The following is a 24,996-nucleotide window of genomic DNA, read 5'->3' as shown; positions in this document are numbered from 1 at the left end:
TGGCTGTAAATGGGCAGTTACCACTGGGGCTTGGACTGTGGGTTTTGATGCCGTTGGACCTGTATACGGCGGCGGTGGAGCGGAAATCTAGGTTTCTTATGTCTGGATAAAAAGGGTTGTTGGCGGGGGCGCCTCAGCGGGCAGCGGGGGTTTTCTCTGCGCTAACGGTTTATTCTGTTCAGCTTCTGTCTCTCGTTTTTGGTGAACTTTTGTCATCTTGTTTTGTCAATCCCAATTGTTTCTGTATTGCATTTGTCAATTTCAACCCACCCCACCCATATTTCTCTTTCTGCGCTTCATACTCCTTCTGCTTTGGTTTAGTCAATTTAAACATTTTCTTTTCTTTTCCTCCTCTGCCTGCCTTTCCGCATACTCCAACTTACTTTTTTTCTACTTCACTATTCATTCACTTTCTCGGGGACGGCGCCCCTTCTCCTCAATCCATCCTCCTCTCTCCCATTCTTTCACAATCTCTTTTGCTACTTTCTCCTCTCCTTTACTGCCATACTTTTTTCACTGCCCTACTAACACTTTACCATAAGGGGTCGTCATTTTACAACAAATAAGCAGTGAGAAAATCCAACAAGCCAAACCACAAACAAAAATCACACATGCAACAACGAACAACTTTTTCATTAAGACTCCATCTAGAGCCTTTTATGTACATCTCTATAATCTTTACAACTTAAAAGTGACCTCTCACTCCTTCGCACAAATACACTCGCGGTGGACTCGTAATATTACAATGACAATCTGTTAACTGCAACTCTTTTTCAGGATGTTCACACAGAACCAAGGGTGGCAATTCACATCACTCATCTGAACTATCTGTCCTTAGCAGTCTCCTACTCGTCAACCATCTGGACGTATTTTCCTTGACTATTTGTCCCTTTTCCTCTCCTACCGCCACCCGTATATTCAACAATTCTCTTACAATCTCTAGTTTTTTTCTCTGTTTAACATCACATGCCCAAACATTCAGTTTATATCCCTTTAATTACAGCACATTCAATCAATACATTTCGCTTAAAACAACACTTACGACAGTTGAAATGTGATCAATCAATTAGTTTTCAGCCAATAACAGAATTTTGATTTTAAACAGGCTTCTGCTTACCTTTTTTGTTGAGAGCTCTCAGTGATCACACCAACGAGTCGCAGTATCGCCGCTCGTCCCTTCACGGGCTGCGGGATGTCAGTCCGGTGGCTGAGCTGAACCGGACCGTGGACACAATGCCAAGGTCCAGTTGGATTCCCCTGTCCAATTACGTTATCACGTCGGGGGTCACCAAATTTGTTGGGGAAATCCTTCTATAAACTGACAACTGACTCCATGATGAATTAACACAGCGTTTATTCTTGTGGTCAACAGATGAAATGCGTTTCCGAGCAGTTACACGTGCACGGACCTGATGGAGACTTGTCTAGTACAGAGGTCCCCCAAAAGGCACTTAAACATATTGTGCTCAGGGTTATATGGTTCCCCTTGTGGGGCCTGATTGGTCAGCTATACTGTTGCTGGGTTACACTCTCTGCTCTGCCTCTTCCCTCTTTCTTCTTATTATTTTCAGTTATCATTTACCTCAACAGACAGCTATGTTCATCCCTCCTTAGTTTGTATGTCCTGTTCTCTGAGTTATCAGAACCGTCCTGAACTTCAGTGTCCTTGGCCTCACCATTCTCCCTCCCGTGCTCACTGTAGCATATCTGACTAAGATAGCCCTGTCTGTTCTCTCCCTCCTAGCTGTAACCCAGCTGCAAAGCATAATGTATAATAGTCACACATACACACACTCTTATTTAGTCTTTGGTTAATTCAGTATATACTGTAAGCCAGCTTTTACGTGGCCGTTCCTGAGTGCCCTGTTCATCACCACCTCAGTCATTGTATTATTTTCCCACAGTACCTTAGTTGTTCTAAATGCTAATGTTGTTGATATGTCAAAAAAGCTGTACTCAAGTCTATTGTTTTTACATTTTTTTTAAGTTTAAGAAAGTGGGACGTAAATATGAAGAAAGCCCCTATTTGGAATCTCTCATAGAAAATGATGACCACCTTCAAAGTATGATCCAGGACGTCAAGGTTAGTTTTTAATTTAACTTACTGCATAGTTTCTATCTCTGGAGATTGCACTTTGTATTTACATTACTGCCTATGAGTAAGCTTGAATTCTTTCCCCCAGGAATCTCTCCATTTTGCCTTTGATGCAGCAAAAGTGTACTCGCACACATTTGAGCGTTTTCGGCTGTTCTATAAAGAGAATGAGAGTCTGGATCTGGAATCAATGCGCCAACAGGATCATGGTGATGTACCATACATCAACACAAACATTACTTTAGTATCACATCTCACACTCACAACACAAAGAGCAGTTCAGCTGAGAGTAGTGCTCATCTAAGTCTTTGTCCTTTGTTAGCTGTACTGGTATTGGAAGCATAGTTTGGGCACTTAAAGACACTCAACAAGTTGGGAACAAAAACATCGTTGCTTAAACCAGTACTGTGCCTTTTCTTGCATTAACAGTCCCAATGAAAGTATAGTATAATATGTTTCTAACCAAACCATGATACAAACAAAATGTGAATTTTCCTTTTTTCAAAGGTATGTTAAAAGGTGTATATTGGAAACAGTTCCTTGTTGTTAAATTTAAGTCTTAAGTGAGAAGTTCTACACATGATGAACTTGTTTTCTATTGGGAGAAGGGCGGTTCACAACTGAGAGGAAGCACTACCACTTGCCGTGGCGCACTACTCAAAATTACCACCAAGCACTGCGTGGAAAAGTTAAAATTATCTCAACTTTGACCTCCTTGCTGCTGACCTTTCAAACTGCAACCAATAAATAAAGAGGTAGCCAGAAACGATGGTGACGTTTCCCCACGCTGCACTTTGCCTTTGAAGTGCCTCTACTATGCTCTGTGCCCTAACTTGCAGCTTCACAGCTGATCATGTGTAGGCAAATTTACATCCGAGATGTGACGAGACATTGCCAACCTGTATCAGAAAATCAAAGACTACTATAGTACACCGTCGCAGTTAGGTTTACGTCATATAGCGACCACTATTTGCATGTTTCAAATCTTTCCATTTTTGCCAAGAGTGTAGGTAAAATACTGATCTATATGGAATTTTCTGGCCCTTAATTATAAAATTGTTGTGGTTAAAGCATGAAGTCCTCAAAGGTTTGAATGAAATACTCACTTCATGTCTAAAGATGGAAGTTTTATTTTGTATATTGTTATACCTTTTTTTTTTTATTCACCATACATCTTAATCAGTGCTACTGAATCTTGTTTTGACTGAAATGATTACTAGCCTATTTAATGACTGTCTGACAGAGCACCTTAAAAATGTCTGTTCTTAGAAGGGAGAGGGATTATGGCAGTTTCTTTTTTGGATGAGTTAGGAAGAGTTTCCAAAGATTTAATTTATTATAATTTGTTGTCACAGTGCCTAATCTGTTCATGGGGAAAAGCACCACCTGACTGGACACACAAAATAAAGAAACTCAAAGCAAACCAAATAACAGTTCTTCATGACTGATAGATGTTGACTGCTTTGTCTCACAGGTTTATCCTTTTTTGAAAAAGCACGGGATTCCTACCATAGGGAGCATAAGGAAGCCTTAGCCATCCAACAGAAGAGACATCTGGGCTTACTGCTTGTGGATAACACGGAGCTCAAAGAGAAGCTTGTGTCTTCCCCGCTCCGCTGTCTGGAGGTGAGGACTAGCAATGTGCAAACACTTACTACTGGGATTACACAACTGTTTTTGGTTTAAGAGTGATGATGCATGTATGGCCATGCGATTTAAACAAAAGGCCAGTGAGGCTATTCAAACCTCACTGAAATCAAAACATAGGCAATGTCCAGAGCGTAAGTTAGTGAAAACAAATAATGTTACAGTAAAAATGTAAAAGGTATGTAGGAATCATTGCTCTGCTCCGCATCTCTTCTCCAGGTCATCAGTGAGATGTTTACCAAGCTCGCGAAGAAGAAGGCAGAGACTGCCTTTGCTGAGGCTCGTGAAGCTGAGTTTAAACTAGAGTGCAGTCCCTCCACCACAGCTGAGTTAGACAACTACCTCACATTTCTGGATGAGATAAAGGAGAGGGTAAGACAAACATTTCACATTAAAGCAGTTTCTTTAGCAATCATTAAACATTCAGATGTAGATAAAATATGTTTTCCAATATATAGTCATCCACCCAGTCTTCTCTTTTGTCTCCTCATCAATCAATCAATCAAGCAATAAGTCAATCAACCAATCTTTTTCTCATGAAATTGGCACAATTCAATTTGTTCCTGATATTCTAAAACACTATCGTTTTTTGCTCTTTTTTTTCTCACTTTCCCCAGATTACGGTGCTTGAGGGGGAGCAGGAGACAATACGTCAGATGATTGACAGGTACTCGGTTCCTTTTCCAGTTGAGGATCTGATTATTTTCGGCACCTTGAAAATCACCCTTAGCTCATTGCACAGCCTCATTGATGAGGCAGTGGAAGAGAGGCAGTCCACCATCGACAAGCTGTGCAGCTCACTGCAAAAGAATGCAATAAAATGACTTTAGAAATAAACAACACCTGCTACAATGGCAAATTCTTCAAAGACAGAGTTAGGGACCACAGCACACTGGTTCCCACTTGTCTGCATGTTTTAGGCAATTCTGCTTGTTTTCAGAGTTTGTGACAATATCTTATTTTTTTGAATTTGACAAAAATTGAGGTTTTGGTATGTGGCCAAAACTAGAAATTTCTTACGCAGTTTGCAGCACCAATAGTTTTTGTTTTTCTCTTTCTTTCTTCTCTCTACTGACAGCATTTCAAATTTCAAAACAGAGCTACTTGTTAGAAGAGCGAGAGACAAATACGTCTTTGATCGCGTTTTATTTGATCCATGAACTACACATAGGCTCAAATTTAATTGTCAGATAGCAATACAGCTAGTGGGACAAATAAGTTTATGTAATAAAAACATGTAATTTTCTCTGCTCAAAAAATGAATCAATAAATGATATTAGACTTGTTTTTCTTTTCCTTACTTTAATGTCTTTACTTGTTTCACTTAATAGTTGAATTTAATAATAGTTGATGTATTTTTACAACAATAGATAACTTGTCCCATACAAGATGAATAAAGTGAGAGTATTCTGTTTTAGAAAGTAATGGGCTCCTACTTGATTTCTACAGCCCTGTGTGATGTTGAATGAATCTGGATTAACAGGACAATTCCTTTTTAGAGTAGCCTGAAACAGAGATAAAATATGGCTTTAATTAATTAGCAGCCTGAAAAAAAGATTTCATAATATAGCTTTTATTGGATATTTAAGCCTTTACATTTAAAATTCTGTATCAGAATGGTCGGAAATTATGCAAGTGACACTGCAGATGCATTTCATCACTTTGAGGTGAGGCTCTGCTTTGTCAAATGCTTTATAAAAATCCAGCGATAATATTACAGCGTCAGATTGTTACTAGTAGTAGTAACTAGTTGAGCCAAAATGCAAACAAAACGAAGACCAGAATGATAGTCTGACAGCTTTATTCCAGTGTCGGGGATGAATAATGAAAGAAACCAAGTCCAAGACAAATCCAAAGCCATCCAGGGTGCAGACCGTGAGTGGTACCGTGTCCGATAATCCAGTGATCCAGGGTGGAGGGCAGGACTGGTGGATGGCAGGAGTCAGGTTCACGGAAACTGTGGCAAACAAAGAACACTAAGTACAAGCAAAGTACACACGCTAATCCAAAAAGTAGAGTCATCAAAGAGACTAATGTCGTAGTCTAAACTTGGATCTGACAAGGAGCGGTAGGTTGACCGGGGATTTGAAGCAGAGGTGATTGGCTCTGATGAGCTGCAGCTGGAACCCTGACTCCAGCACACCAGGCTTCACTCCTGCAATCAAGGACAGACAGAGGGGAGGGGGGGGGCAGAGACAGGGTGCAACCAGCAGCAGACCTAACACAGAGTCCACATATTCAGAGGAATCTATTAGATCAAGAATAAGCCTGGTGTTACAGCTTATATGCCGATTAGCCATAAAACCAGTTTGAGTTTCATTTATAATTTGGCTCAATACTTTTTTTTTAGGCGCCTGGCAAAAATGAATGAAAGTATTTTATTATCACTCACATATACCGCCGTATCTATGGCGTCCTTCCTGCTGGTTACCTCGCACCAGTCGCCGCAGAAAACGCGGAAAGCGAGGGGGAGTCCTCATTAAACTGAAAATGTCTCTGGCTTCCTCCCTCCACGATCCCTGCCGTCCACCAGCCGGAGACTTCACAGACTATAGTGGCTACGATTTGCGGAGTTCCACGGAGTACAGATATCGGTGGCTCCGACCGGTTCTTTGGGACACCGGAGTGCTGCTTCCGTGCTGTCGGCCTGTGCGGATCTCCCAGCGGGGCTGTGTGCCGGGAAATCTCCGCTCGCTCAGTCGCTTCTCTCTCCAGGCTGACCGATGCTCAGTTCACACGGCCCTAATAAATGTCAGATCCCTTACAAATAAGACGTTTATTTTGAACGACTTTTTTACAACACATGATCTGGATTTCCTCCTGTTGACAGAGACCTGGTTGAAACCAGGTGAGAACAGCGCCTTTTCGGAGCTCCTCCCCCCCGGCTGTTCCTTCGTCAGTACCCCGCGAGCTGCCGGTCGCGGGGGCGGCCTGGCTGCTATATTTAAGGACAGCTTCAGATGCCGGACGATAACCGCCAATAACTTCTCCAGCTTCGAACTGCAGCTGTTCGTGATCAACCTTACCTGCCCTGTGCTGTGTGCCTTAGTTTATCGCCCACCCAGATCTAATAAGGACTTCCTTCAAGAGTTCTCAGAGTTTTGTCTGAGTTTCTCCCAAAGTTTGATAAAGTGCTGATTTGTGGAGACTTTAATATTCATGTTTGTTGTGCAGCAAATCAACTGGCCAACGAATTCAAAGACCTTTTAGTCTCCTTTGATCTCACTCAATCTGTAAATGCACCAACACATGAGTATGGGCACACTCTTGACCTTGTCATCTCTCATGGGATTTCAGTTTCCCTCACAGAAATAGTCGACACTGCTATCTCGGATCACCTCCCTGTTGTTTTTGACTTTGCTGCCCCCCTACCTCCCAATAAGCCAGTCTCTCCAGCTTGCAGACGCCGAATTTTTACTCCATCAACGGCCGGGGAGTTTGCTGCTGCCTTCAGAAACTCTCAGCCGCCTGATGACTGTGGGCTGGTTTCTCCCCTTGTCCAGACAGCCTACTCTCACTTTCCATTCAACATGTTCTGCGATTCTGGACTCTGTTGCCCCTTTTCGGCAAAAAACTTCCAAAACTAAGTCAGATCCCTGCTGAATGACCATACCCGTCTGCTCAGACAACAATGCAGACAGGCTGAACGGCGGTGGAAAAAGGATAAACTGCATGTATCCCTGGGCTGGTTAAGGGACAGTTTGGCTGCTTACCAGAGAGCTCTAAAGGAAGCCAAGTCCAAATATTTGTCCTCCATTATAGCTAACAGCTCTCATAATCCAAGACTGCTATTTAATACTATTGATTCCGTCATTAATCCATGCCCTACTGTCCTGTCCGATGCCTCCACTGCAACCTGTGAGGAGTTTGTGTCTTTTTTTACTGACAAAGTGGCATCTGTCAGGCAGAATATCTGTAATATGATTTTGTCTTTTGATGATGTCTGTGCTTCTCCGGCACAGACTGCTGTACTCGAGCGGTTTGAGACCATTTCTTTGCTTTCTTTTACTAAGGTGGTTAGCGGCATGAAACCCACTAACTGTCCCTTAGATATTATTCCAGCAAAGTTTTTAAAGGAGGTTTTGAGCTCCATTGGGTCAAGTTTGCTTGTTTTTATAAACACTTGTCTTAGCTCAGGGTCTGTTCCAGCTGCCTTCAAACACGCTTTGGTTAGGCCCCTCATAAAAAAACCGCATCTTGACCCCTCTGTGCTCTCCAATTTTAGACCTGTCTCCCACTTGCCTTTTCTTTCTAAGGTTTTAGAAAAAGTTGTTTTTATTCAATTGCAGACTTTTTTGGAGATCAATTCTATCCTTGATAAATTTCAGTCTGGTTTTAGATCCCGACATAGCACAGAGTCAGCATTATTAAAGGTGCACAATGATATTGCCTTGTCTGTTGACGCTGGGAATCCTGCCGTGCTGGTACTGCTCGACCTCACAGCAGCCTTTGACACAGTCGACCATGCAGTCCTTGTATCTCGCCTAGAGCACGTCGGCATCTGTGGCACCGCTCTCCAGTGGTTTAGGTCATACCTGGCAAACAGGAGTTTCTCTGTCGCGATTGGTGACCACTGCTCCTCAAAGGCGTCACTGCCCTGTGGGGTGCCACAGGGATCTATTCTCGGCCCTATTCTGTTTTCAATGTATATGCTACCTCTGGGATCAATTATAAAAAAGCACAACCTGTCTTTTCACTTTTATGCCGACGACTTGCAGATATATTTGCCCATTAAACCAAACGAAAACACTGCACTTACCAAGCTTCTGGACTGCATCACAGATATAAAGCAGTGGCTGTCACAGAACTTTTTGCACTTAAACGACAGCAAAACTGAATGCATTTTGTTTGGTTCTCCATCTATGTCAAATGTTCTCACCACAATCTCTGGCACTCTGGCCCCCCTTTTTAAATCTCATGTCAAAAATCTCGGGGTAACATTTGATAATGGGCTAAAATTTGACAAACAGATTAGCTCTGTTGTCAGCGCAAGCTTTTTTCAGCTCCGTCTTTTAGCCAAAGTCCAGTCCTTTCTCAGTCGGCAGGATCTTGAGAAGGCAATCCATGCTTTCATCAGCTCAAGACTGGACTACTGCAACGCCCTTTACGTTGGCCTTAGTCAGTCATCAATTTCGCGTCTCCAACTCGTGCAGAACGCTGCTGCCCGATTTTTAACAAGCACGTCCAGACGTGAACACATTACCCCCGGTGCTGTCGTCACTCCACTGGCTTCCAGTCCGTTTTAGAATTGATTTTAAACTCCTGCTGTTTGTTTTTAACGCCATTTATGGCTTGGCCCCCTCGTACTTGACTGAGATTTTAACTGTTCGCGATTGTGGCAGAGCCTTGCGCTCCTCGGGTCAGTGTCTGTTAGAGGTCCCGAGGTCAAGACTTAAACAGTGGGGCGATTGTTCTTTTGCCGTCGCTGCTCCCAGACTGTGGAACAAACTACCCCCTGACATCCGCACCACTACTGACCTCAGCCTTTTTAAAACGAAGCTTAAGACCCACTTTTTTAAATTAGCATTTAATTCCCACTAGGGCAATACGGTCTCTTAGGTGTCCTCATTCTGCCTGCTCCTTTTTATACTTTTCTCGAAGGCTTTTAATGTCCTGCAGCGCTGCACCACTACAGCACTTTTAATTGTATCTGTATGTTTTGTATGTGTTATGTATTGTTTTATGGCTTTGTTGTAAAGCACTTTGGGGTACCTTCCGGCTATTGTAAAGGGCTATACAAATAAACTTGATTGATTGATTGATTGATATAAACTGGCACATGTTAGGCACAGTTCCATAATAGCTCTATTAAGCTAAGGTCTAAAGACGCTCAATTGTGTCCTTAAAAAAGGCTTAAATTCCCCCTTTAATTCAGCTCAAGTCATGGGGCACAGGGTTAAGATTAGGCTGACCTGTATAAGTCAAGCTAGGGCCAAAAGAACCAGGTTAGGGTCAGGTCAGTTAAGAATGGGTTATGTTTAGGTAATGAAGCTCTGGGAGAGGCTTTCATTAAAGGAATTACACTCACACAGCCAGATAAACGCCCCAAAAGGAGACTGCTATAAACCCTTACACTACTAGGCTGGGAAGACACAGCCATCACACAATATAAACTCCATGTCCTACTAAATAGGATAACATGGTTGGGGGCAGTTGTGAGAGGAGACCCACCCCGGGAAGAGGAAGAGAAGAGGAGCGGCCCCCCCAGAGTACGGGCTGGATTAGGGATTAAATGGAAAAAACTGCACTAACTACAAAGGGAGGCCAAACTCAGCCCCCCCACGCGGCGGAGCCCCCCCCACACCACCAAAGAACTTATATCACAAATTGCTTTAATAATGTGCAATAAAATGCTTTAACCATGCACAAATGACATCTCAGGTAAGTATTATAATATGCAATGAAATGCTTCTAATATGTACTATTGTAACTCAGGAAAATATGCAAAACAATGCTTTTTTATGTATTATTATAACTCAGAATTTTATGCAAAATAATGCTTCTATTAAGTACTCGTGTGCCTCAGGTAAGTATTCTGGTACATGTATATAACATTAATGTTTTGTTTCTTCTGAGATTATTAAGCCCTCTTCTGCAGAGGGTCCTCCGGTCCACTGGAGGGCAGGCGCGAGGCAACTCCCGGCAGGCTGGGGAAATCTCCATGACAGCTAGCATTAGCCCCATTAGCGTTAACTCTGCTAGCATTAGCTCCGCTAGCATTAGCCCCATTAGCGTTAACTCTGCTAGCATTATCTCCGCTGGCATTAGCCCCATTAGCGTTAACTCTGCTAGCATTAGCTCCGCTAGCATTAGCCCCATTAGCGTTAACTCTGCTAGCATTAGCTCCGCTAGCATTAGCCCCATTAGCGTTAACTCTGCTAGCATTAGCTCCGCTAGCATTAGCCCCATTAGCGTTAACTCTGCTAGCATTCCTGTGAAGATCACCCAGAAACTGTTGTACACCTTTTTTGTCATTGTTCATACTCCAGAAGATTTTGGCAACACTTCAGCAGATTTATCATTGACCGTATCTATAAAGACTTTGCCCTATTATGGGAAAATGTTGTATTTTGTTTTTATAGAACTCATAGTAAAGAAAAGATGTTTTTTATTATAAATTTACTAATCCTTTTGGCAAAATTTCCTATCCACAAATGTAAATTCAGTTCTAAAAAACCTAATTTTATTCTTTTTTCCCATGACGTTGTGCATTATATAAATCTGATTTCGGGCTCCCATAACAAGAAGGCAGCTAAAACTGTCAGTATTTGGTCCTCCTTATCTCTCTATCGACCTTTAAGCTTCTACAAGAGACTCATTCTTCTGAAGCTGATGCAGCTTTTTGGTCTAATCAATGGGGAGACAACATTTTATTTAGTCATGGTTCTAACCACTCTGGAGGTGTGGCGGTATGCTTCAACAAGTTTCCTGGAGAAATATTGACTCATCGAGTTGACGGAAATGGACATTACTTATCGGTGGTTATGAAGATGGAAAATGTACTCTTTATAATAACCAATGTTTATGGGTATAATAATGACGGTCAAAACAAATTACTGATGGATAATATCACAAATGTGATTTCAGAGTTAAAAGTGTTGTACCCTACTGATTACGTCTTGGTAGGAGGTGACTGGAACATGGCTCCAGATGAATGGGAAGATAGATTGCCTCCTAGATTAAGGAAAGCAAAGCAGAATGACATCATAGCAAGTTTTATGACAGACAACAATTTGAATGATGCATGGAGATCTCTTAATCCTGGGATTAAAACATCCTCATGGTTTAGGCCAAATGGAGAAAGTAAATCTAGGATTGATTATTGGCTGGTAAGTGATAACGTTATGGCATATGTTAAACAAACTCAAATTTCTAAAGCGCCACTTTCTGATCATTGTTTCATAGATCTGGTTTTGAAACCCAAAGTGAGAGTCCCCAGAAACAAAGGATATTGGAAGTTTAATTCTAAGATGTTACAAAATGAGGAGTATTGCATGAAGGTCAGGGAAATTATTAGAGATGTTGAAAAAGATATTTTAATTGAAGGTTATATTGGTAGGTGGGAATTTACTAAATATAAGATTAGAGAGTTCACGATAAACTATTGTAAGAATATAAATAGGAAAAGGAGACTATATGAAAGTAATTTGTTGAGGGAAATTAGCCAGTGTTGTAGTAATTTGGACCTCAATTGTCAAGAGAAAAAACAATTAATGGAGTTACAAATCAAGTTAGACGAGCTATATATTGAAAGAGCACAGGGGCCTTTGTAAGGTCTAGAGCCAAATGGATCGAGGCAGGTGAAAAGAACTCGTCATATTTTAGTAGTTTGGAAAAAAACAGACAGCAACGAAACTCAATTACTAGTTTAATGATAAATGGGATTGAAAACAAAGAAGGGAGAATTTTAGAAGTATAGAAAAAGAAGTTTTCTCTTTTTTCTCCAAATTGTACTCTTCAAATTACTCTGATACAGAGGCTGATTATTTATTTGATAAACTCAAGAATGTTATCCCATGCATTGATGATTCCTTTAAAGATATCTGCGAGTCAGAGCTGAGTATTGAAGAGTTGGATGGAGTTATTCTCAAGATGAAGTTGAACAAATCTCCGGGGACGGATGGGCTCACAACAAATTTCTATCAATTCTTTTGGAATGATGTGAGAAATTTGTTGTTTAAAGCTTTACTGGAATGTATAGAGAAGAAAGAACTGACCTCCTCTATGAAACAAGGTCTTATCACTTTGATTCCCAAATCTGGTAAAGACAAGAGAGTTTTAGATAATTTGAGACCAATCACACTGTTGAATACTGATTACAAGTTACTATCTGGACTTGTTGCTAATAGACTAAAGGAAGGTGTGTCGTCCATTATTGGTGAGACTCAGTCAGGCTTTTTGAAAGGAAGGTCCATTCACAACAACATAAGACTGGTTTTAGATTTACTGGAGTACAGTGACATGATTCATGATGGTGGGTTTATTTTATTCTTGGACTTTTACAAAGCATTTGATTCTGTTGAACATCCCTTCATCTTGAAAACTGCATCATTTTGGATTTGGGGAAAATTTTAGAAATATAATTGGGATGCTATATAACGACATTAATAGTTCTGCAGCTTTAGGGCAGGGCACCTGTCCCCGATTTGAGATTAAGAAGGGAATTCGTCAGGGTTGCAGTAGCTCTCCACTTTTATTCATAATGGTTGCAGAAATGTTGTCCATTCTGATCCAGAATAGCTGCATTGAAGGGTTAGCTGTGAATGACAGACAGATTACCATAAGTCAATTGGCTGACGACAAAACTTTATTTCTTAAAAATGAAAATCAGATTCCCGTAGCCTTACAAATCATTGACCAGTTTTCAAGAGCTTCAGGCTGACAATTGAATTTAAATAAATGTGAAATTTTATCATTACATGATTGCTTGAAACTCAATTTAATTTGAGATAGCCTCCGTTATTTTTTTTTTTATTTTTTTTCTTCTTCTGGATGTTAATTCGCTATGTATTTGTTTTTATCTGTTCGACCCGAGGCAAAAGTTTATCTTTTGAAATTGGTTTTGTTTTTTCCTATTGCCTTGTTTGTTTGTATATTTGTATGATTGAATAAGAAAAAAAAACCTGTCGTCTTGTAAGTCGTAAAATGTTGCACTGTCACAAACGTGACAGAAGTAACAATGAGAGCGCCACTGCCGCCTACTGTAGTGGAAGCGCAATTACACTTCATACTAGTACGGCCCAAAAAAAAAGAGACGGGTATGGCTGCAGCCTGGAGCGTCCCATGTCATCCGTCCCGTCTCATGCGGTCTCGTCTCATGCGGAGGTGTGTCCAACGTTAAATCCAGAGGGTCAAAATTACGACATCGCGAATAATTTTCCAGACGGAGTCACGGGTAAATTCGTGACCACATTTGTTGCAATCAATTGAAAAACGTTAAAAAACTGTTAAAGTAAAAATGTTGCCATTGCCTACATGTAGTTTGCTCATTTCTGATGTTATGCTCGTGTTGTTCCATATTAACGGAGCTACATCTGATGAAACCTGCATCAGCGACGCAGCCGATTTTGCCAACTAACAGCAGGACCTCCTGAGGAGGGACAACAATCCACGATCTGCACACACAACAACAAGACTACAAAAATAAACATGTTACACGCTTCCCAAGACTTTTTAATTTGTATATTCTATATTGTTTTCACACTTCACCGGGACATTGCTGCAAATACAACTGATTATCAGCATGGCGAGAGCGACTGTCGGCCTCGGCTGTCAGGTCTCTGGGACCCAGGGCAGAATGCTGTCGGGTCTCTGGGACCCGGGACAGAATGCTGTCGGGTCTCTGGGACCCAGGGCAGAATGCTGTCGGGTCTCACCCGGGGCAGAACGCGGTCGACTATGCTGTCGGGTCTCTGGGACCCGGACAGAATGCTGTCGGCTCTCTATGCTGTCGGGTTTCTGGGACCCGGGAGAGAATGCTGGGTCTCTCGAAAGCTGTCGGGTCTGGGACCCAGGGCAGAATGCTGTCGGGTCTCTGGGACCCGGGGCAGAACGCGGTCGTATTTTTCTACTACCGCGGCCTCGGCTGTCGGTCTCTCTGTCGGCTCTCTGGGCCCCGGGACAGAATGCTGTCGGGTTTCTGGGACCCGGGAGAGAATGCTGTTGGGTCTCTGGGACCCGGGGAAGAAAGCTGTCGGGTCTCTGGGACCCAGGGCAGAATGCTGTCGGGTCTCTGGGACCCGGGGCAGAACGCGGTCGTATTTTTCTACTACCGCGGCCTCGGCTGTCGGGTCTCTGGGACCCGGGACAGAATGCTGTCGGCTCTCTGGGCCCCGGGACAGAATGCTGTCGGGTTTCTGGGACCCGGGAGAGAATGCTGTTGGGTCTCTGGCTGTCGGGTCTCTGGGGCCCGGGGCAGAAAGCTGTCGGGTCTCTGGGGCCCGGGGCAGAAAGCTGTCGGGTCTCTGGGGCCCGGGGCAGAAAGCTGTCGGGTCTCTGGGGCCCGGGGCAGAATGCGGTTCTATTTTTCTACTACCGCGGCAAAGTGTTTTTATTCATCAGTATGATAGTCTGCATTTATCTTATAAACATGTTTAGTTAAAAAAAAAAAATACTTTATTCATTTGTTTAACGGCAATCATATAAATGAATAAAAAAAAAAAAAAAATCGCTATTTGCATTTTTGACCCTCTGGATTTACTGTTGGACACGCCTCCGCATGAGACGAGACCGCATGAGACGAGACGGATGACATGGGACGCTCCAGGCTGCAGCAATATACTCTTGAAGTTCACACAAGTTTCATTGAATTTGGGTGGTTTGTCAATTTAATAGCATTTGGAGAAAAAATAATTGATTAAAAAAGAAGTCAAAAAAAGATTAATGTCAATAAAAGTGACAAAAATGTCAAAAAAGTGACAAATGTTAAAAAAAAAAGCTTTAAAGATTTTGGGAATAGTTTTATAATAATTTGGGGATAATTTCACAGGACTCAGAAACAGTCAACAAATGTTGAAAAAGTGACAAAAACATCGGGGGAAAGACACAAAAGGGTCAAAAAGACGACCAAAAACAAAATTTTGACTCAGAAAAAAAACTTTGCAGGTCGGCGAGAAGACAACATGAGGGTTAAGTGGTCGTTTATCTGGTGGCTAAAATGTGTCATGCTATTCACCGTTTGATTTAGCGTGAATCGGTCCACGGTGGTACAGACGTAATTTGGTTGGAACCCAAAAAAGTACTGAGTTCGGTACCCAACCCTAGCCCTGATGTAGAATTATTTTGCTTTACCTTTTTCCACTTCTTTCAATGAAGAAGTCCAAATTAGTGTCTATGGCGTAAAGTGTTTATGCTACCATATTATTGATTTAAAAACCCATGTTACCTGACTTTAGCTCACTTTGTCAGTGTTAGTCAATTGAATGCTTTCTTTGAGCGGTGGTACCTTGTTGAGTCTAAAGTGAGCATCCTGTGTGTCATGCTGCTGAAACTTCTCGTTCCAGTTACTTTTGAAGTAGATGGCATTAACGAGCACCAGTCTGGTCAGGCTGTCCACATCACCCTGGGTCAACAGATCCTTAATTTTATCTGGTGAACAAAATTGACACATAAGTGAAGCAATGGCACACAAGAAAGCAAAGTGTTTAAGAAAGGTTGCTGCCATGTTTCCATGTGTGTTATGTGTATGTAAGGGTATAGATCCACCTTGAGTCTGCTCCTGCACCCAGCTGTTGATGTTGAGTCTGGCGGCCTCTGAGCCACCTTTGAAGTCCACAGTCTCCAGCTCTGCGTTGTAGTGATTCTTGGTTTTTCCAAAGAAATCCTGGAACCATCAGAAACACATTTACCAATTCTGATCACCCAAACATATTAATCACTTTGACACACATGCTAAACACACACACACACACCTCAACAAACTGGTAGGACTGCTCCCCGTACAGCCTGTTGGCAACACTGAGGGCATACGGAGCATCAGCCTTGTTGAGCTCGCTCAGCAGCTGGGCAAAGCTAACATGGACATCATCCTGACAATCTTTGGTTTTCAGGCACTGTGGACAAAGGAGAGACAAATGTTACAGAGATGCACTGAGGACAAAGGACAGACATCTGTTACAGAGATGCACTGTGGACAAAGGAGAGACAACTGTTACAGAGATGCACTGTGGACAAAGGAGAGACAGCTGTTACAGAGATGCACTGAGGACAAAGGAGAGACATCTGTTACAGAGATGCACTGAGGACAAAGGAGAGACAACTGTTACAGAGATGCACTGAGCACTGACAGACCAGTCTATTCTAAACAGTAGATTAGACCGGGCATCTTGCCTGTTAAGTGATGAGACTAAAGACTAAATAAGAAATGTTTTCCTTTAAGTTGTTGAATTTGTGTGCTCCATGCTATGCATTTGCAATCATTACGTTAAAGGTCCCATGACATGGTGCTCTTTGGGTGCTTTTATATAGACCTTAGTGGTCCCCTAATACTGTATCTGACATCTTTTATATAGACCTTAGTGGTCCCTAATACTGTATCTGAAGTCTCTTTTATATAGACCTTAGTGGTCCCCTAATACTGTATCTGAAGTCTCTTTTATTTAGACCTTAGTGGTCCCCTAATACTGTATCTGAAGTCTCTTTATATAGACCTTAGTGGTCCCTAATATTGTATCTGAAGTCTCTTTAGTGGTCCCCTAATACTGTATCTGAAGTCTCTTTTATATAGACCTTAGTGGTCCCTAATACTATATCTGAAGTCTCTTTTAAATAGACCTTAGTGGTCCCTAATACTGTATCTGAAGTCTCTTTTATATAGACCTTAGTGGTCCCTAATACTGTATCTGAAGTCTCTTTTATATAGACCTTAGTGGTCCCCCAATACTGTATCTAAAGTCTCTTTAATATAGCCCTTAGTGGTCCCCTAATACTGTATCTGAAGTCTCTTTTATATAGACCTTAGTGGTCCCCCAATACTGTATCTAAAGTCTCTTTAATATAGCCCTTAGTGGTCCCCTAATACTGTATCTGAAGTCTCTTTTACATAGACCTTAGTGGTCCCCTAATACTGTATCTGAAGTCTCTTTATTTAGACCTTAGTGGTCCCTAATACTGTATCCGAAGTCTCTTTTATATAGACCTTAGTGGTCCCTAATACTGTATCTGAAGTCTCTTTATATAGACCTTAGTGGTCCACTAATATTGTATCTGAAGTCTCTTTTATATAGACCTTAGTGGTCTCTAATACTGTATCTGAAGTCTCTTTTATTTAGACCTTAGTGGTCCCCTAATACTGTATCTGAAGTCTCTTTATATAGACCTTAGTGATCCACTAATATTGTATCTGAAGTCTCTTTTATATAGACCTTAGTGGTCCCCTAATACTGTATCTGAAGTCTCTTTTATATAGACCTTAGTGGTCCCCTAATACTGTATCTGAAGTCTCTTTAATATAGCCCTTAGTGGTCCCTAATACTGTATCTAAAGTCTCTTTTATATAGACCTTAGTGGTCCCCTAATACTGTATCTGAAGTCTCTTTTATATAGACCTTAGTGGTCCCTAATACTGTATCTGAAGTCTCTTTTATATAGACCTTAGTGGTCCCTAATACTGTATCTAAAGTCTCTTTTATATAGACCTTAGTGGTCCCCTAATACTGTATCTGAAGTCTCTTTAATATAGCCCTTAGTGGTCCCTAATACTGTATCTAAAGTCTCTTTTATATAGACCTTAGTGGTCCCCTAATACTGTATCTGAAGTCTCTTTTATATAGCCCTTAGTGGTCCCTAATACTGTATCTGAAGTCTCTTTTATATAGACCTTAGTGGTCCCTAATACTGTATCTGAAGTCTCTTTATATAGACCTTAGTGGTCCACTAATATTGTATCTGAAGTCTCTTTTACATAGACCTTATTGGTCCCCTAATACTGTATCTGAAGTCTCTTTATTTAGACCTTAGTGGTCCCTAATACTGTATCCGAAGTCTCTTTTATATAGACCTTAGTGGTCCACTAATATTGTATCTGAAGTCTCTTTTATATAGACCTTAGTGGTCTCTAATACTGTATCTGAAGTCTCTTTTATTTAGACCTTAGTGGTCCCCTAATACTGTATCTGAAGTCTCTTTATATAGACCTTAGTGATCCACTAATATTGTATCTGAAGTCTCTTTTATATAGACCTCAGTGGTCCCTAATACTGTATCTGAAGTCTCATTTATATAGACCTTAGTGGTCCCCTAATACTGTATCTGAAGTCTCTTTATTTAGACCTTAGTGGTCCCTAATACAGTACTGTATCTGAAGTCTCTTTTATATAGACCTTAGTGGTCCCTAATACTGTATCTGAAGTCTCTTTCATATAGACCTTAGTGGTCCCTAATACTGTATCTGAAGTCTCTTTTATATAGAACTTAGTTGTCCCTAATACTGTATCTGAAGTCTCTTTTATATAGACCTTAGTGGTCCCTAATACTGTATCTGAAGTCTCTTTTATATAGACCTTAGTGGTCCTCTAATACTGTATCTGAAGTCTCTTTTATATAGACCTTAGTGGTCCCTAATACTGTATCTGAAGTCTCTTTTATATAGACCTTAGTGGTCGCCTAATACTGTATCTGAAGTCTCTTTTATATAGACCTTAGAGGTCCCTAATACTGTATCTGACGTCTATGATAAACACTATATTAGACTGGGCATCTTAAGGGATGAGACTATAGACTAAATAAGAAAAGTTTCTTTGTAGTTAGGAGTAGGGTTAGGACTTTGACTGTGGTGCTCATACTATGCATTTGCATACATTATGGTGAAGGATGGTGAGTTGCTCAACTCACTTAGTTCCAACTTAAAAAATAAATACTTGGCTGTAAAATTCTTTTTTTTATCATAAAAGGTTATTTAAAATGGAAATGGAATCAGCATAGAACCTTATACAACACATATAGATTGGTCCATAATGGACTACTACATAAAAAACGTTTTTCTGATGTACAATTTAAGTTGAAGTTATATTTCAACGTCATCAGGTCTGGCTGTTACCATGGACACAGAGCACCAACGGTCCAAGTTTCAATCATTCAAGAGACGTTAACGTTAGGGTCAGTTTGCTGAAACAGAATCAGAAAATATCCCAACAAAACCCCGTTCATTTCTATAGGACTAGGTGAGTACAAATTTGAATAGGATAATTATATATATATACATACAAATATAATTGAGCTAAGGTTAGTTGCCTATGTAACGTATTTTTACCTTGACGCTTAACGTTAGCTGACATTAGCTTAGGCTAACTGAAATTCCTCAACTTCCACAGTTATTAAAGCAACGGTGCTTCTTTCTTACGTTAACGTTAGCGTTAGCTACATTAGTCCGGTAAGGTAACGGGGTTTTAAACATATTCTCCATCCTGGGTATACATAATTATAGTGTCCCCTGTAACGTCAACTATTTATTCATAGTTTTAGATATTGAGTGATTTATAGGGTGGGCAAGGTCATGAAAATTTGTAAGTTAACGTTAGCTAGCTAGCTAGATGATATCTAGAAGATGTAGCGGTTAGCTAACGTTAAACATGACGGAGCAATAATGAAAATTTACATCCTAGCTAGCTAGTCCCTAAAGGCAGGTAACAAAAACAGAACAACAAGTAACAATATGTGAATATAAGTAAAAAAATTACTTACAATAATATAATAATTAAAAAATGTATATTCACTGAACTACAAGGCTAACCGCTAACGTTGCTTTTACCTAGTATTGGCCTCATGTTTCCCAAGCATAGCTAACGGTATACAAATATTTATAATAGTACTTCCAGTGTTTTACCTAGATTTGTAGAAGAGCACGTATTTGGCAGGTGAGTTTAGGGGTCCTCCCTCAAGAAAATATTGCAAAAAAAATGCAATTTCACATAATTTTGCAAAAAACTATTACCACTATATATGTGTCTAAATTATTGGAAACGTTATAGAAGTTAATAATTAAATAACACTAAAAGCTTAAATATAAAACTTGCTGAGGAAGTCCAATAGGGACAGACAATAATCATTAGATCTGAAAAAAATAATTTAGTTACATTTATTTGGCTAGGTGCTGCCCAAAATGGCTTGGGTGCTGCACCTAAAGCTTAGAATGGTAGGAAAAACCCTGACATCACTTCTTACAATGCCATTTTTGTAAGTATAACAGTTTTATAATACATGACACCATCAATGTTGGAAGATTTCTAACTTACAGTGGCAGTCCTGGTTGATTTAGGAATTGTATGTGATTGAAAACTATGGAATTGAGAGTTTAGCAGTCTGAAGTCTTGTTGATATTGCTTCAAGTTTTCAGAATTGTGTGCATAGTCCCAATTTGTGTGTGTATACAATTGAGAAAGAAACTGTTATACAGTTTTTCCTGGGAATATAGACACCCAGTTAGTTGTAGTGCAAATATATAAATATTACAGTATTTCCATCAGGAATAGCTTACAAACAGGTAATAGGACAGTAAGGATTCATCATGAGCTGCTAGTCGGGTTTATGATAACATCTGCGTTTCTGACTGGCTCTGTGTTTGTATAAACTTTACATTTAATACTTTTATAAAAGATGGAGACCTTACTGGAGTCAGACAGAGAGGAGCAAGTCAGAGATGGAGAGCAGGAGGAGGTGGACAACGATGACCGTGAGCTGAATGAAACTCTCAGTAATCTCCATGTTTCAGCTCCTCAGGACCTTCTGTAAGCATCAACGACGTATAAACACACCACACACAGAGAAGGAGGCCAGGAGTTGTCTTCAAGTGACTCATCCATTACTATCATTCTATTCCACTACATCTATATATTAATAATCTGATCTGTGTGTGATTATGGGTATAACGCCTTATGACCATGAACAATTTTTCTCCTGCTGTCCTTCACCAGCCTGAAGTTGGACCAGGCCGACATCCTGTATCCCGAATCCTACAGGGTTAACTCCCCTGACGAGATTCGACTGTTGGCCATCGCCGACAACTACCACCGTCAGTATTCGCACTTATTTCCCAGCCGCAAACCACTGCTGCTCTGTCCAGTCAACGAATGTGGTGTTAAGGTAACACTAACAATCCATCTCAACTCAGTAGAAATCATTGTTCCATTTGTTTTCATTCGGGGAAGAGAAATGCCAACTTGTTCTTACATCTTTAAACAGCACATCTATATGTACCTCTGTCTAATCCCTGTGCATATTTGTCATTCAAAACATTCAGAAGTTTGTGTCCATGACTCTTCGGGCTTCACCAACAGTCCACCTTGAAATTTATAAGTGGGAGGGCTGCGCCTCCTTTGTGGCTGATTTCTTGTCTCTGGACCCTTTGGACCCGCCTGTTGACCTGGTGAGAAAGGCAACACTGGTGCAGAAGCAAGCATTTGATCCACTTATTTCAGTAGCTGATGGAATGGCCAAAACGTGTTTTTTTTAATAGAACAAGAACTGGGCTCTGTGGTAGACACAGTAATGAATATGTGAGGGTTTGTTTCCCCATGCCACATTCAGGTAATGTTAGAGTTACCGTAGTCCGGTGTCGCAGGAAATTCTGCATGTCTTTTCGCCGATGTCCGTTTCCTTCCACTTTCTTTGTGCTTTAATTTTCAACTCCAGTGGATTTCTGAGGACTAGGGTTAACTGGTCCTCAGACCTCTGCAGGGTAAAACCAGACAGCTACCTAGACTATCTGTCCAATCAGAGTTTTCTGTTGTATGACAAAAACTACTTTTGAACGTAACATGTTCCACCAAAACAAGTTACTTCCCAAGACTATTTTGCAACGGCTCCGTGTGGAGCTTAGCCCCACCCATGGTGATTGTGATAGGTTTAAAGAAAAACCAGAGCATGTTTTTCTCTCATCTCGGTCTGCTCTGTGGACTAGCCAGACTATTCTCTGCAGCATGTGGAGGAAGGACTGGCAAAGCGAGACTAGAGTTACTGTTAGACTAGAGTTAACTACCGCTTTACATCAACAGCTAGGTCATAATTATGACTGGGAAACTCAGGTGTTTTACTAATGACCTTTATGTGTAGAATTGGTGAAATGCCCCTTTTAAATTACACAACTAGAAAGTCTACTCTATGTGGACAGAACACCTCAGGAACATGTTTCAGGGTTTCAGAAAGGTGAATGACAAAAACAACCTCCAGAGAACTGATTGGGCAGTTGGGACTTGTAACACGAGGTAGCCTGGGGAAGCAGCTGAATGCATAATTGTCATGCATGTGTTCACATACACATCCATAAAAACACACCTTCAATGTTTATGATTGATACTGAAGGTGTGTGTGTTTCTGTCCCAGCCCAGGTACCTGTTTTCCCCCACCTCGGTGCTGAGGCGTCGGAGAGCCACATGTTTTGAATATGCCACCGTGCTGTGCAGCATGCTGCTTGGCGTCAACTACGACGCTTACTGCGTCAGCGGCTATGCTGTCAAAGAGATGTGTCTGCTCGACCAGAGCCTGCAGCAGTGTCCCCTGCTGGACACTGAGGTCAAAGTAAGTGCCGTGTACTATGGATCTGAAGTACATAGAAAGGGTGGTGAACACCTTGAACACAGTGGTTTCCTCCCAGATTGTTGACTCACAGACATGATCATGTCTGCTTGCTTGTGCTTTGTGTTTGCAGAGTCTGATCTCAGAAGAGGAATTCCAAGAAGAGAAGAAACAGGTTGCAGAAGCTGCGTTGCTTCACAAACAAAAACTACAGCAGGTAATGTGATCTTACTGTAAAACCAACAAGAACAAAACAAAGGCTACAAAATGATTTTCGTTCCCAAACCTGGGGACTACTTTTTAAATGAATAATAATAATATAACAAAACCATTATTGACATTATTTTAAAAGTTCTCCGAAAAATACCTTGCAGTTTTTTGTCACAATCCATAAAATGTACAGTATATAATTGTGAATTTGAAATTAGTGGAATCGTTAGGTCTTTGTAAATCTGTAAAGTGTCTTGAGATAACTCTTGTTATGATTTGATACTATAAATAAAGCTGAAAGTTAGATATAAAACCAGTCCGTCTCTACTCTCCCTCCTTTCACCTTTGAGCTCTTCTTCATGAACAGGAGCGTGAGCGGCAACTTGCTGACCCCCTGCGAGGACTTAGGGTGCACTGTTGGGTGCTAGTGCTGTCAGGGTGTCGGAGCGTCCAGGAGAACTTCTTCATCGACCCTCTGACCGGGAACAGCTACACCACTGACAACGACAACTTCCTTGGCATCGAGAGCGTGTGGAACGACTTCAACTACTACGTCAACATGCAGGACTGCAGGAACGGCTGCGTTGTGAGTCCATGTCCACTCCAGACACAATATTCAGTTACAGTTATTAGAGAGCAACAGATCACAAACAACAATCATTTAACTAGAAATATGCCATATGTTTTCTGTGTGTGTGTGTGTGTGTAGGATGTGGTTTATGACATGGAAGATGTAAAGGTGTGGGAGCCAGTCCTGTACGGCGCAATCAGTAAAAAGTTGGTGATGTTAGAGGTCTTGAAGAGACAGAAGAGGAGGATGATGAAGGGATTCATAAATGTTGAGGTGTGTATGTGTGTTTTCTGTATGTGTATCTTTACATTCTGTATCTACATATATGTGTGTATGTTGTGGATATTTAGACTTAAAAGCAAGACTCAAAAGCAGAGCAGGTATGACTGAAACGATCTTGACTCAATACCACATTCACCCTCCTGCTGCCCAAATATTCACTAGAGCACTAAATTTGGATTAATCTGCTGCTGAAAATATACTCCAACAAATGCACTTTTTTCTCCTCTATTATTTATAAAAACTACAGTGACCAGCAACTTTAGGAACTTACTGAGACTGTTTTAAACATGAAAGTTTAAAGATTAACTTCTTCAGTAGGAGCCAATGAGCTTGAAACTGAGAGCCATGGACAGGAAGTCAGAAAATATTGAGAGACAGACTAACATGTTGTTGTTTTGGATTAAGACACATATAGAAAAACAAGACCGAAAACTTTGCCCTCTTCCCAGATGTTGTCTTAATGTCTCCAACTGCAGCATTTACTTCCATTTTTCCTCAGTACTTTTACACCAAGTTAAGAAAATAGTGGCCCGATTTACCAGATTTACAACTAAAAGAAGCAATGCCACTGAAATCTGATTTTCCCCTGAATGAGGTTATTTGTAAACTCAACAATGTGTTGTTCATTATAAAGGAAGTTAAGAGGCCCCGAACTTTTGACATGCCACGATCCTGGGCTGATGACATCGAAATCGAAGAAAAAGGTACAGTAACTCCGCATGAGCCTAACCCTTAATGCAATAGAACGTCTGAGTATTATTAATATCAAATAAATGCATATAGCAGAGAAAGGAAACCTGAACCAGACACATGCAAGCTGGTGCTTTGAACCCTCCACAAACTGCAGCGTCTCCTTTCTCGTTCAGACCTGGAGAACCGCTGGCCAGGAGGACAGAAGGTGATTCACTACAAAAAAGCGAAGCTGGAGAAGTTTGCACCTTACCTTTGGCCAGACGGCCTGAATACAAGACTGACTACTTACAAAGACCTGGACTGTGAGGGTTTCAGAAAAAACTTTTAACTTTAAAAATAATTCAGCATATTATTATTTTTACTATCAGAAAAATTTGACTTAATTTAGGTTTATGACATTGGATTTATTTTTTGCATAACGTGTGTGTGTATGTGCATCCGTGCTTGCGTGTGTGTGTGTGTGTGTGTGTGTGTGTGTGTGTGTGTGTGT

The 24,996-nt window shown here is 41.0% G+C and overlaps 3 protein-coding genes across 3 annotated transcripts in view; all 3 read left to right on the top strand.

Annotated features, from left to right (window-relative positions):
* Positions 1-1,987: 1,987 nt before the first annotated feature.
* On the top strand, positions 1,988-4,978 carry LOC116685877 (dynein heavy chain 6, axonemal). The gene is made up of 5 exons (XM_032510830.1): positions 1,988-2,083; positions 2,184-2,304; positions 3,570-3,721; positions 3,962-4,114; positions 4,360-4,978. The coding sequence occupies exons 1-5, from the start codon at positions 2,066-2,068 to the stop codon at positions 4,564-4,566; spliced, it is 651 nt and encodes a 216-aa protein (XP_032366721.1). The 5' UTR covers positions 1,988-2,065; the 3' UTR covers positions 4,567-4,978.
* Positions 4,979-6,232: 1,254 nt separating this feature from the next.
* On the top strand, positions 6,233-9,283 carry LOC116685831 (uncharacterized). Its single transcript, XM_032510785.1, is given in 4 exon segments — positions 6,233-6,863; positions 7,040-7,227; positions 7,705-8,946; positions 8,948-9,283. Coding segments are annotated over 4 exon segments (2,397 nt in total).
* A 9,899-nt stretch (positions 9,284-19,182) lies between these two features.
* Positions 19,183-24,996, top strand: part of LOC116685870 (dynein regulatory complex subunit 7) — a gene marked incomplete in the record, with an annotated part of 10,916 nt that continues 5,102 nt past the window's right edge. The window contains 10 exon segments of the mRNA XM_032510826.1: positions 19,183-19,401; positions 20,834-20,964; positions 21,151-21,319; positions 21,477-21,602; positions 22,559-22,753; positions 22,884-22,967; positions 23,328-23,546; positions 23,670-23,804; positions 24,448-24,517; positions 24,680-24,808. Of these exon segments, the coding sequence (XP_032366717.1) occupies positions 20,834-20,964; positions 21,151-21,319; positions 21,477-21,602; positions 22,559-22,753; positions 22,884-22,967; positions 23,328-23,546; positions 23,670-23,804; positions 24,448-24,517; positions 24,680-24,808 (1,258 nt within the window).

The sequence above is a fragment of the Etheostoma spectabile genome, unplaced genomic scaffold (assembly GCF_008692095.1).
Source record: "Etheostoma spectabile isolate EspeVRDwgs_2016 unplaced genomic scaffold, UIUC_Espe_1.0 scaffold272, whole genome shotgun sequence".
In the NCBI taxonomy this organism is placed as follows: Eukaryota; Metazoa; Chordata; class Actinopteri; order Perciformes; family Percidae; genus Etheostoma; species Etheostoma spectabile.
This window is presented reverse-complemented; position numbering and strand designations above follow the sequence as displayed.

Coding starts and splice junctions, on each gene's coding strand:
- LOC116685877 (XM_032510830.1), top strand. Junction 3,722..3,961: donor CCCCGCTCCGCTGTCTGGAG/GTGAGGACTAGC, acceptor TCTCTTCTCCAG/GTCATCAGTGAGATGTTTAC. Junction 4,115..4,359: donor TGGATGAGATAAAGGAGAGG/GTAAGACAAACA, acceptor CACTTTCCCCAG/ATTACGGTGCTTGAGGGGGA.